The 13,541-nt window shown below is 39.5% G+C and overlaps 1 protein-coding gene across 7 annotated transcripts in view; it reads right to left on the reverse strand.

Moving 5' to 3' along the window:
* The window catches only part of tp63 (tumor protein p63), a 124,355-nt gene that overhangs the window by 61,737 nt on the left and 49,077 nt on the right, over window positions 1-13,541 (reverse strand). For 3 of the 7 annotated variants that reach the window (XM_034180658.1, XM_034180657.1, XM_034180659.1), the window contains exon 1: window positions 12,255-12,432. The exons of the other annotated variants lie outside the window; for them this stretch is intronic. In XM_034180658.1, the coding sequence (XP_034036549.1) occupies window positions 12,255-12,296 (42 nt within the window). In that variant the 5' untranslated portion in view covers window positions 12,297-12,432. Of the gene's footprint in view, window positions 1-12,254; window positions 12,433-13,541 lie in introns of those variants that run through there. 7 annotated transcript variants of the gene reach the window in all.

The following is a 13,541-nucleotide window of genomic DNA, read 5'->3' on the forward strand; positions in this document are numbered from 1 at the left end:
ATAGTTGGGGATTACAAATTGGCAATGGGAGATCGTCCTTACACACTTCAAAACACTATAGACTGAAGGATTGACATTGAATTATCTATAATTTAAGACAATGGAGGGTACGCAGGTTGCAGCCAACCCCTTCCGGCTGGCTCTGCTCACCATTCAGTCCATTCCTTTCCTGTTATAAATGGCACATTCCTGGCCGAGGTGCCACTGCTCACAGTCTTTAGACCGTCATTAATCTCCCCAGGGCCTCTTGTTTATTTCAAGCACGGCCAACCACAGCTGTCCAGCTCACACCCACTGTGCTGCCAGGTGTTACTGGTTGTGTGCCACATGACCAACAAAACATAAAGCAGGTAGGCCATAGAGCCATTAATCAAGGGAGCCAAATATCAAGTAACACAGATTTCTCATTACACCTGATGACACACACATAGTGTGCGTGGCACAGACGGACTCACTCAGTCAAACAAACACACCTGACAGGGGTCACTGGGGTCAACCTCACATACTTGTGTAACAGCAGCGCCACAGGCTAGCTAGCTGTTTGGATCAGGGTCACTGTGTGCGCAGCACAAGGCTGCTTAACCCCCGGAAACAATGACACCAGAGCTTCTCACTGAGTATGTCGGGCATGCAGGTGTTAGAAGACAAAACACGCAGACTGTGCAGCCTTTATCAAGGAGACAAACACTTCAAATGGCCTCACAACAAGCAGCCCCCAGAAACCCCAAGAAGCTGGCATGAAGACAAAAGAAGAGATTACACCAAACTTTTTTACGTTGATGTACTCAAAATTAAAAACCAATTTTAACCATAATTAACTCAAAACATATTTTGCGTTTGTCAAAAGGAAATTGGTTAATTTAAATCAGCATACTGTAACGTGTTAAAAGTTTAAGGATGTTGCCTTATGACACAAGGAAACAGCCAGGTAGTGAACCTGGGATCTTCTGGTAACACCTGACACTGCTCTAAAAAAAATGAACTGCTGTCTCAATGAGAAAAAGTGATGTAACAATTTGCATAGATTTTTTTCAAGTTACTGCCACGTAACTAAAGTCATTTCATCTTAACTAGAGAAGTCTTGTGACTAACTCAGTTGAAATAATTAAGTTGAAATAACTTAAAAATATAAGCAAATTGTTACATTAATTGTTCTCGTTGAGACAGCAGTTCCTTTTTTTACAGTGTGCTCTACTAAACAAACAAACAAACACAAATTTCTTCTATCTTGTTTTCCCATATAGTAGGTCAGATAGGTCCAACATATCACTATGATTGTGCATTTTAAAGGCACCAAATTTTGCACAGCCATTATTTGAGCATATAAGAAATAATAAAAAATAGATACCATGCCAAGCTCAATTTTTTCAATTTTGTTTTTAAAATCAATGTAATTGTGGTTGGAATGGAGTCAGTGTGTAAGAAAACAGAGAACGACACATATATCATATGTCTTACAAGTACAAATATAGTGTCATTTTCTGTTTCTATGTTGTGAAATGTCATTTTCTGTTTTCATATGTCATAAGAAAACACAAATGAAGTGGCATTTATCATGTTTTTTTGTGTCATACAAACACAAATGACATGTCGTTTTGTGTTTCTATGCTGTGAAGTATTGTTTTCTGTTTTTTGTGTTTTCACACATCATACAAATACAAAAATGAAACATTGTTTGTGATGTTTTCATACAGGCTAAATCCATTCCAACTACAATTACATTCTTCAAAATAAATAAATAAATAAAAATTGAGCTTGGCAAAACATCTAATTATTTTTTTAATCATTGTTATTATATCAAACAATGTCTGTGCAAAATGTGGGTCCTTTGCCACAAAACACACAATGGTTTCACAAAGCTGCCCCTCTGAAAATGGTGAAAATGTCTGACAAAGATGATGAATTCATTCAATATTATTCTTTTTCTTATTTGCTTACTGAGACAGACTCAGAGGGTGCATATAATAAAACAACAAAAAGGAAAATACTGTGGATTATACACATTTATGGGAAGAGTGTGCTGTCGGGGACAATGATGCAGATGGTAAAGCATGTTTTTTGGAAACTGGAGGGTGGGTGGACCAATCCTTCAGTTTTTGTTTTTATACTTTTTGTACTTGTATATAAAAGTATGGAAAAATGGTATTTAACCACAATGTACAAATTTGATCTAATTTAAGGAACACTATATATGTTAAATTGTATTAACTTGACCACTCAAAGTTGAAAAAAGATGCAAGCTTTTTAATGTAGATGCAATCACAATATGTGAGATGAACTTCAAATATTTAAGTTCTAATAAGTTGTTATTTTTGAGTCCATAAACTTAAAAAATTAATGTTAATTAAAGTCGTGTTCTTCTGCCAACTTATTTGGGGATACAGTTGTAGACAAATGGTTTCGGCTGCAGGGAGCCCATTAAAGTTTAAACGATGATAAAAGATTAATCAATGATTAATCAACTATTAAATTAAATTGACTACTATTTTGATAATCTACTAGTCATTTATAAAAATGTCCAAATTCTTTGATTTCCACTTCTTAAATGTGAATATTTTCTACTTTATTTATGAAGGCGTGACCTTGGGCTGTGGATAACGATGACTGACATTTTTCACCATTGTTTAAACAGGAGGTTCATGGATGTGCTGAGAGAGGACATGCAGGTGGTTGGTGTGACAGAGGAAGATACAGAGGACAGGGTGAGATGGAAACGATTGATCTGCTGTGGTGACCCCTAACGGGAACAGCCGAAAGACAAAGAAGAAGAAGTTTAAACTTTTTACATACCTAACTACTTTTCTTCTAATTGAGAAAATAATCAATTGATTAATTGATGAGGAAAATCTTTTTTTAGTTGCAGCCATAGTGAAAATAATTTTTAGTTGCAGCCGTATGCATATTTAAGAGCAAAACATGTTCTTGGTAACATACACCCCTTTAGTACATTAGTGCTATCAGACTGATGACTTAATTTTTTCACCGTGATGTTTGTAATTCAGCCTATTTGTGAAGTATTCAGCCCGTTGGTGCAGCGATACTGAAGCATTCCATCGTTCAGAGATACGACACAACTTCCCCCAGGACGGGATGCTGGCAGCTGCAGAAGCAGAGGTGGCAGGCACTCATTATCAATGTCCAATTATTACACTAATGAAAAGGCCGATGCTGGCTGTGGTTCAAACGCTACGACAAAATGCCTGACACAGAATACTTTACACTGAAGGCAAAGCTGGGCAGTGCTTTGCGTGGTCACAATAAATATAAGGATGAAAGATGAGGAATGAATATAAAGCGATAATGACCACAATGGCCTCACCTAGAACTCATCATGTTTAATGTTTAATTGACTGGAAGTGGGATATCAGCTTTTAAAAGCTTCAGCAGGCCTTCTCCCAGTTTCCTATAATCAGATCTTATTCCACTATAATATAGCAACCATTTAATAACCACTTTAGCTGCTCTTAAAAATTCCTCCTGTTTACTGGGAGGCTCTGCTTAGGCCTTTGGGGATGTCAGGTTGCTAAGCAGAAACACAGTAAATCAGCAGCCTTGACATCCTCAGCAGCCTTTAATAAAGTTTGTGAAAGGCCGTGCAGTCTGGTTTCTGCTCTTTGTCTGTGATAAATGCTGGGCTAAGTATTTCAGGCCAAGAGGAAAAGAGGAATGTCAACGTTCAGAGTGATGTCCCGTTGATTAGCACTTGGGAATCATAATTATGTGGAGCACATTTTCATAGGTATATGTTCAAATTCTTTCTAGATGGCCTTCAGGCCAAAGACCAAGGGCTTGGTTTACTAAAGATTTGTGTGTGTAAAAATGTGTGCAAACACCATAGCTCCCACAACAAAACAAATAAGATCAATCAGAGATTTCTGATGTCCACCATTCCAGATCCAGATCACCTCCAAAAGAGTCTTTCATCCCCTTATATCTATCTGTGGTGCAAATTTGATGAGAATCCGTGAAGTCGTTTTGACGTAATCCTTCAAAGCCTATACAAGGTGAAATCTTGAGCCAGAATCTGGATCCGGATCCAGATCACCTCCAAAATTTAATGGAGCCTTCCATGGTCTAATATGTACGAGGTCTGTCCATAAAGTATAGGTCCTTTTAATTTTTTTCAAAAACTATATGGATTTCATTCATATGTTTTTACGTCAGACATGCTTGAACCCTCGTGCGCATGCGTGAGTTTTTCCATGCCTGTCGGTGACGTCATTCGCCTGTGAGCACTCCTTGTGGGAGGAGTCGTCCAGCCCCTCGTCGGAATTCCTTTGTCTGAGAAGTTGCTGAGAGACTGGCACTTTGTTTGATCAAAATTTTTTCTAAACCTGTGAGACACATCGAAGTGGACATGGTTCGAAAAATTAAGCTGGTTTTCAGTGAAAATTTTAACGGCTGATGAGAGATTTTGAGGTGACACTGTCGCTTTAAGGACTTCCCACAGTGCGAGACGTCGCGCAGCGCTCTCAGGCAGTGTCGTCAGCCTGTTTCAAGCTTAAAACCTCCACATTTCAGGCTCTATTGATCCAGGACGTCGTGAGAGAACAGAGAAGTTTCAGAAGAAGTCGGTTTCAGCATTTTATCCGGATATTCCACTGTTAAAGGAGATTTTTTTAATGAAAGACGTGTGAAAGACGTGTGGACGGGTCCACGCGTCGGGACGCAGCCGGCGCGGTGCGGCGGCACAGGAAAAACACCTCCGTGTTGATAACCATTTGTAAAATCCAGGCGGCTTTTGATGGCTTTCAGTGGAGTGAGTATATGAGAAATTGTTTAACAGCTGGACATGTTCCAACTTGTCCTTAAGGCTTTCAACAGAGGTGTTTTTCCTGTGGCGGAGCGTCGCGGCAGCTGCGAGCCGACGCGCGGACCCGTCCGCACGTCTTTCATTAAAAAAATCTCCTTTAACAGTGGAATATCCGGATAAAATGCTGAAACCGACTTCTTCTGAAACTTCTCTGTTCTCTCACGACGTCCTGGATCAATAGAGCCTGAAATGTGGAGGTTTTAATCAATCAATCAATCAATCAATTTTTTTATATAGCGCCAAATCACAACAAACAGTTGCCCCAAGGCGCTTTATATTGTAAGGCAAGGCCATACAATAATTATGTAAAACCCCAACGGTCAAAACGACCCCCTGTGAGCAAGCACTTGGCTACAGTGGGAAGGAAAAACTCCCTTTTAACAGGAAGAAACCTCCAGCAGAACCAGGCTCAGGGAGGGGCAGTCTTCTGCTGGGACTGGTTGGGGCTGAGGGAGAGAACCAGGAAAAAGACATGCTGTGGAGGGGAGCAGAGAAACAGGTTGAAACAGGCTGATGACTCCGCCTGAGAGCGCTGCACGACGTCTCGCTCCGTGGGAAGTCCTTAAAGCGACAGTGTCACCTCAAAATCTCTCATCAGCCGTTAAAATTTTCACTGAAAACCAGCTTAATTTTTCGAACCATGTCCATTTCGATGTGTCTCACAGGTTTAGAAAAAATTTTGATCAAACAACGCGCCAGTCTCTCAGCAACTTCTCAGACAAAGGAATTCCGACGAGGGGCTGGACGACTCCTCCCACAAGGAGTGCTCACAGGCGAATGACGTCACCGACAGGCGTGGAAAAACTCACGCATGCGGACGAGGGTTCAAGCATGTCTGACGTAAAAACATATGAATGAAATCCATATAGTTTTTGAAAAAAATAAAAAGGACCTATACTTTATGGACAGACCTCGTATCTGCAATGATAATTTTGTCAAAATCCATGCAGTAGTTTTGACATAATCCTGCTAAAAGTAATCCTTCAAAGCCTATATAAAGTGAAACTTGATCCAGAATCCATATCCATATCCAAAGTCGTTTTGACATAATCAGACAGACAGACAAATAAATAAATAAATAAAGCTGATGAATTTGTTGTTTCCTTGGCGGATGTAACAAACAAACAAACAAACAAACAAACAAACAAATCAAATAAAGTGCACAAAATACTGAGCATTGTCCATTTAACATGTTTGCCTTCATGAATATACAATTTGGGGTGTGTCCACCTGAATGCACTAAACTGTGGGTGTTGAACATGCAAATAGGTGAGGTATGCACACGCAACACGATTTATCAAGACTAAAAAGCAAATTCAGGAGCTGAGATCATGTCTGTAATTTAGCACTTCACCTTGTGCTGCACAATCAGTGTTGTCTGTGAGCTGTCTGGGTATGCATTTCTTTATTTTTACTCAAGAATCTTCTTTAACACAAAAACACCACATTGAAGTGAAGTGAAGTGAAGTGAAAACTGTTTATTTTGAACATTTGATACAACAACAAATACAAGATAGATCAGTGAAAACAACAACAAAAAAAGTTCCTTATGTGTACCCAACATGTCCAAAAAGGGGTAGGGTGAAGCATCAGCTTAACACACATCACGCATCACATTTAAACATTAATCTATAGTGAGCATTTATTATGGATTTTGATTTTCTCCTTTTCATCAATGTTACATTTAGCTCTGAATTTTATCTTTTCTCCATGCCGCACCTCTTATCTCATCTATGTTCCCTACAATATACTGACACAAGGAATGGATACGGAGTCTGTTTACAGCAAAATGTAAATTAAGGAAATTAAAACTCTTTTGTAGAGGTGTTTTTCAAGGCAGCAGAGCTGAAGTTGGGTGGCCTCACCTCACACCACCCGTGAAAGAGGAGATGAGCCATGTTCAAGGGACATTCATTTTTGATTTGGCAAATGTTCAATAAATTACATTTTCCGTACAAACATGCATGTTTGTCTCATTTTGTGCATAGCTGCAAGTGACTGAATTTTGTTTTGCACTTTTGTACGTTCATTAACACATGCAAAATCCTCATTTACATACTGCTGTCACTTATGCACATATGTTGCCCAGCCTAAAGTGCTAAAGTTTGGAAAGCCCATGCAGTTTAGCACTCCTTATATGGGATCTTAGTAAATCAGGTGGTAAATGTCTTTGGACATCTCTTAGTAGGAGCTTCCACACACACAATGTAAAGTTAAACACGATGAAGATCTTTCCAGAGTGAAGGGCCTCCCTAGGTCTGCAAAATCACCGAACATCCCTTTTACAGCTTTTGTCTGGTTTCTGAACAGTGTGTCACATTGTGTTTTAAGAACCATAGAGTCCTCAACCTGAGAAGATTGTGTAATATTTGAGAACGGTGTGCTAGCGGCACCTCAACCGTAAAACACTGCTTTCGGCACAGACAAGCCTCAATGTGAACATCTCAAACACTGCAGCTGCACAAGCTATAAATCTACTGTCTACTATAAATCCATGCAGAAAAACAGCAGTAGACAAGTAGAAAAGTACGGTAAGTGGGCTTATTAATATCTCTGACTTGCCAAAATCCACAATTCAGTACTTCTCATTACATGTCAGAATTTGTAAAAGTTTAGTTTATGCAGTCCATTGAAAACATTGATTTGACGTTTTATGCCGGATGCCCTTCCTGACACAATTCCACACTACATGGAGAAATGTGGCAGAGGTGGGGTTTTGAATCAGGAACCTTCTGCACTGAAACCAAGCATACTAACCACTTGGCCACCATCCCTGCAAAAAAAATAAAAATAAAATAAAATAAAGAATTAAAATAAATAAATAAAATAAAATTAATGAAACATTACACTGCACCCCTCATAGAGGCACAGAATGTATAAATCAAATGAAAAAAGAAAAAGATTTTAACTGATTTGCAGTGCTGGCAGGATGACAAATTAATAAAATAATAAATAAATAAAAATCTGCAGATGGATAGACAGATGGAAAGAAGGACATAATTCTTTGGTACTGTGACATACCCCTTTTGGACAGGGGTATAATAAAACCCCACAGTGTGCAGAGTATAGACAGAATAATGTTGTTGCTAATGTTATATGGGCACAAAATTGTAAGCACTGGAAATGCCAGAACTACCAACAGACGACAGGAACCAAAAGAGACCTGGCCCCGAGGGATAACAACTCCAATTCCAGACGGTCTAACAATCTGCTCCGCGTAACGCTGGCTACCACACACCATCTAAGGGACTGTGATGAGTGACCACAGTGTAGGGAGGCATTAACGGCTCAACAAGGATGGGGGTTGAGGTGGGACTGGGTTGGGGGGGTTATACCTGCTGGGTTGGGCAGAGCAGGTGATTGTATCTACATCAACACACCATTAAAGCAATTACAATCCCGAACTAAACAGCAGCGCCTGGCCACTCACATTCTGAAGGCTGCAGCGGCTCCCAGGAGACTGGGGCTGGTGGAACCTGATATCTCAGACAATGGGAGGACTGAGCTGGACACCACTTAAAGACCCCCTACTCAACAACTTTAAAGACAGTGACCTGACACACCTGCTATCTGCAACCTGCTATCTGGGAATCCATCATCGCGTCACTCGGTTAGCAATAAGCTTGGTTTGGTTGCATTAAAAAGTAAGAGACGAAGAATTGGGACCCGAAAGTTCTGACTCGACTGTGAATGTAGAAACAAAGAACAGATTTTAGGCAGACACTGAGACATAACCAACATGATCCCCAACAAACCTGAAAGCATCTTTTGTTTTGTTTTTGCTTTATTTGTGTTTGAAATAAACACAAATAATATTACGTTAAGTTAAAGTGAACAAAACCATGCAAATAAATAATTTAAATAATTAAAATAATCATTTCAACCATTTAAGGCTGTGAGAACTGCATGACAATGGCAGGCTTTGGCCTTTTACACACATCTGAATGTTTATTTAACTTTGCAAGAAAATATATTCAATGGAAAAGGTTTTTGTTTTGTTTTGTTTCATTTGCATGTGTCATTCACTTTTCAGCAATTTCTACCCAAATAACAAACCCAAAAGTAAAGGCTTGTCACTACTTGAACATATAATCAAGGAGTTATTTACTTTGTACCATCTGACATATGAAAGCTATAAATTTCAGGAAAATTTATAAATTCTGTTTCAACAGTGATGATAAAAACATGACAAAAGACAATTTTATTTCAAACTGGATTTTCAAAATGGTTATTTCAGGAACCTGACAGTCACCTCCTTGGAAATATTTTTTTTTTTTGTGATGCTGCCAAATATTTAAACTCTAAATGCAGAAAGATTTGGAATTATTTAACAAATTGGCAGAAAAATGGCATTTTGCACTCCTGTCGTTCCTATTTTGGCACAAAATAGACAATGGAAACTACTTGTTTTCTGTTTTGTGCCCAACAGTTTTGCACCAACCAACCAACAAAACAAACAAACAGCTGATTATTATTCTATGTATCACCTATCTATCATTTGATGTATATTTCACACACAGGAAACTGTGTCTGTTGCCTTGGATAAACAAAAGCTGATAGGTCCACCTTCCCATCAGTTCAATTATACTGTCAAATTACAGTGAAGGAATTTAAATTTTAGGTCGTCCTTCAGGTTCCATTTTAGGCAGGATGGTATGTTATGCTTTGTTGGGTTATTGTCATCTTTGCAGCACTGATTTTATTTAGAAGAAGACAAACTTTCTATTAACATTCATATATTATCATTTTGTGGGAAATTCAAAATGCTGCAGCTAGAGTACTGACGGGGACTAGAAGGAGAGAGCATATCTCACCCATATTGGCCTCTCTTCATTGGCTTCCTGTTAATTCTAGAATAGAATTTAAAATTCTTCTTCTTACTTATAAGGTTTTGAATAATCAGGTCCCATCTTATCTTAGGGACCTCGTAGTACCATATCACCCCAATAGAGCGCTTCGCTCTCAGACTGCAGGCTTACTTGTAGTTCCTAGGGTTTGTAAGAGTAGAATGGGAGGCAGAGCCTTCAGCTTTCAGGCTCCTCTCCTGTGGAACCAGCTCCCAATTCAGATCAGGGAGACAGACACCCTCTCTACTTTTAAGATTAGGCTTAAAACTTTCCTTTTTGCTAAAGCTTATAGTTAGGGCTGGATCAGGTGACCCTAAACCATCCCTTAGTTATGCTGCTATAGACGTAGACTGCTGGGGGGTTCCCATGATGCACTGTTTCTTTCTCTTTTTGCTCTGTATGCACCACTCTGCATTTAATCATTAGTGATCGATCTCTGCTCCCCTCCACAGCATGTCTTTTTCCTGGTTCTCTCCCTCAGCCCCAACCAGTCCCAGCAGAAGACTGCCCCTCCCTGAGCCTGGTTCTGCTGGAGGTTTCTTCCTGTTAAAAGGGAGTTTTTCCTTCCCACTGTAGCCAAGTGCTTGCTCACAGGGGGTCGTTTTGACCGTTGGGGTTTTACATAATTATTGTATGGCCTTGCCTTACAATATAAAGCGCCTTGGGGCAACTGTTTGTTGTGATTTGGCGCTATATAAAAAAATTGATTGATTGATTGATATAACACATTGCTAATGTTGCACTTGGTGCACTGGACCCTAAACAGGCTAGTGCACTTTTTAACATGGAACATGAGCATGATGTTTTGGGGTTATCTTTTCACCTGACAGAAAAATTAAATGAATTAGTGCAATATTTAGAACCACTTCTTGCCTCCACTGAACAGGTGAAAATGTCATTAGAAGTGTCTGGTAGCATGGAAAGGATCCCTAAAGTAAACGTGCGCAGGTTGACCACACTAAATGTGAATTAACTTTTTAAGTAGATGATTATACAGTTATCTGCTTACCTTAGCCCCCCAGTCACTGCAGTCCACTGAAGCATTAAAGCTGATTGCCAATGAGGGACTCATTCTGTAAGAATCAAATCCAAGTGTACAGACTGGTAGTCGCACTAAGCAATATTTAAAAATGAAACTCTGGTTGTGACTGTTGCTTAAAAGTCAACATTTTGCAACTCACTATCTTTCTGAAACGCAAATATACCTGATGCAAAACTAGGCGTCGCTCTCGCTGAGCGTCTTTCTCCATTGTTAAAGATAAATCAGCATCCAGTTTGCTATTTCTGCTTCAGAAAGTGGAAAAAAAGAGAAAATTTTCAACTTTCTACCGCACGTACCATCACGTTGAACTGCTCACACTGCCAGTGGTGATGGCGTTATCTGCCATTGTTTTGTTGACAATAACAGAAAATCCATTTTTCCAAAATGTGAATTCAGCAGTAAGATATTTCTGGCCATATTGCTACAATAAATCATTCCTGGATATAGAGTAGGGATCCAAACCACCAATGCGTGCTAATTTATGTCCATATATTTTACTATCTGTAGCACATAAATGCTGAAAAAAGACCATCTCTGTAACATTAGCACCACTTGACTGTCTTTGCTTGTCTTCCACAGTGGCCACAAATGCCATCTGGTGATGTCAATGGTTAGGGTTTTAAAGGTTCAAAATGTTGCAAATAACATATTCAGTTGTATTTATGTGCTCCATGAAAGAACAAAACAGTTCACATAAAGCTCAGATAATGTCTGGGAAGAGTGTCGAAACACTGTTCTAATGAGTACGTAAGATAATATTTAATTTTTTTATTTATTATCTGAATCTTTCAAAAGCTGCTGATAATGACACAAAATTAGATATTTGTATATTCATAAGTTTATGACTTATTTCCACATACAACTGCTTACAGGCAACGCAAACCGATGACGCACAATAAGTGTTTCGCAAGTCTGGTTTTATACTTCACACACACACACACACACACACACACACACACACACACACACACACACACACACACACACACACACACACACACACACACACACACACACACATGCCTGAACGGTAAATCACAACAAATGACCAAATTTAGGTAAAAGCAAGTGGAAGACGTTTCAAAGGAAGGAAATATTTAAGCAATACTTCAGGTGTTGGCATTCTCCTGCTCCATGACTGACACACACACACACACACACACACACACACACACACACACACACACACACACACACACACACACACACACACACACACACACACACACACACACACACACACACACACACACACAAAGAGGCAAAAATCAAACGCACAACAATCCAACCTGAATTATGATTATTTCTATGACATTTCTTACACAATAAAAATAAGATATTTCTATGAATAATTGTCCACTTATGATTAACATAAGAAATACAGAGTTACTCAACAAAGTGTTCTTGACCAAATATGACTCCAGAGGAATTGGTCGTTGTTAGGTATTGCGTCGTAAAGGCTGAGTGGGTACGTTGGCAGGCCTGGCCCTGTACAGTGTTATTTTCTTGATGCCAGTCAAAGTAAGGCTACGAGTACCTGCACTGGTATTACCTCATTGTATGATGGTGCGGTTCCCGTCTCCAGGTACAACATGTTGGCGCTGAGGTTGAGCAGAGCGGCTGCTGTTTGCTCCACTGGCTCCAGGATTCCACGGCTCTTTTTTCCTCACTCCACAAGAGTGATGAGCAACACGGATGCAAAGTGGACAAGCAGAAGCTTCTATAGGAATCCAAGGGAAGGTCATAGTGTATATACCGGGAAGAGGTGGTGGGAGGAGTCTAAGGAGATACCTGTCCACACCCATCTCCTTATCCCAGTTCTTTCCAGAGAGTGCAGAAGCTCGCTGAGGTGTCTCGCATGAGTCGGGAATCACGGCATTAATCTGATCGTGAAGCTTTCCTGTGACATCGACACAAACCGGAGTTCAAATATGCTACAATTTAGATTTTATAACTTTATTTATTCTCATTTCAAGTTCAAAATATGAACCACGAGGGAACAAAATACAGTTTTCACTCAGGACTGTAACTACCTCAACATCATATGTCCACTTGACGTGTAAACATATCTCCACAATGATCTTCGAAAATGTTTAAAACAAAGTCCGTCGAGGCTAATAACATGATTGTTAAACAGCCAGACTGGGAAAATGGAAGAGAGTGAGAGATCCAGAAGACAAACTGCAGGGCCTAGTTAGCATGACAATAGTGCCTCCCTGAAGCAATCCCAATCCTGAAGCTCCCAGAACAAACAAAGGGACTCCTGGAGATTGCTTGTATCTATCAGAGATGACTGGTGTAGATCTGTTGTGGAAACATGCATTGTGCCTCACACACAAACCGACTGGACCTCCAGCAATGTGACAGCGCCAACAAAACACACAGCTTAAACAAGCACTTTGACTGGACCCTCCTTTAATGTGTATTTCTGTTGTAAAAGCTGGTTTTGATTTGTGAAGTAAATCTGATACAGAACAGCTCGGCGTTACAACCATCCATTATTTTATTTCATATATCTTATGAGGTACAGTGTTGAGGACAAAAACATTGTGTTTTCAAAGATAATTTCAAATGCTTTGTGCGTTAATCCTCTGGATCCAAAACAGTTCCTGGAAGTTATTTATTTATTCATGTTTTGCTCATTCTTCAATGTACCTATAAGTCCTGTACCTCCACGGCAATGACTCGATTATAGCTAGAAGCAGACGGAACTGAAAACCATCTTCTGTGCACTACAACATATGTCGTATAATATATACGACATATGTATCGTATATTGTATGTCGTATACTATTAAGAAAAAAAAGCACAAGTTGATTTTCTTTGAAAGTTTATTTTA

The sequence above is a fragment of the Thalassophryne amazonica genome, chromosome 10 (assembly GCF_902500255.1).
Source record: "Thalassophryne amazonica chromosome 10, fThaAma1.1, whole genome shotgun sequence".
Classification (NCBI taxonomy): domain Eukaryota; kingdom Metazoa; phylum Chordata; class Actinopteri; order Batrachoidiformes; family Batrachoididae; genus Thalassophryne; species Thalassophryne amazonica.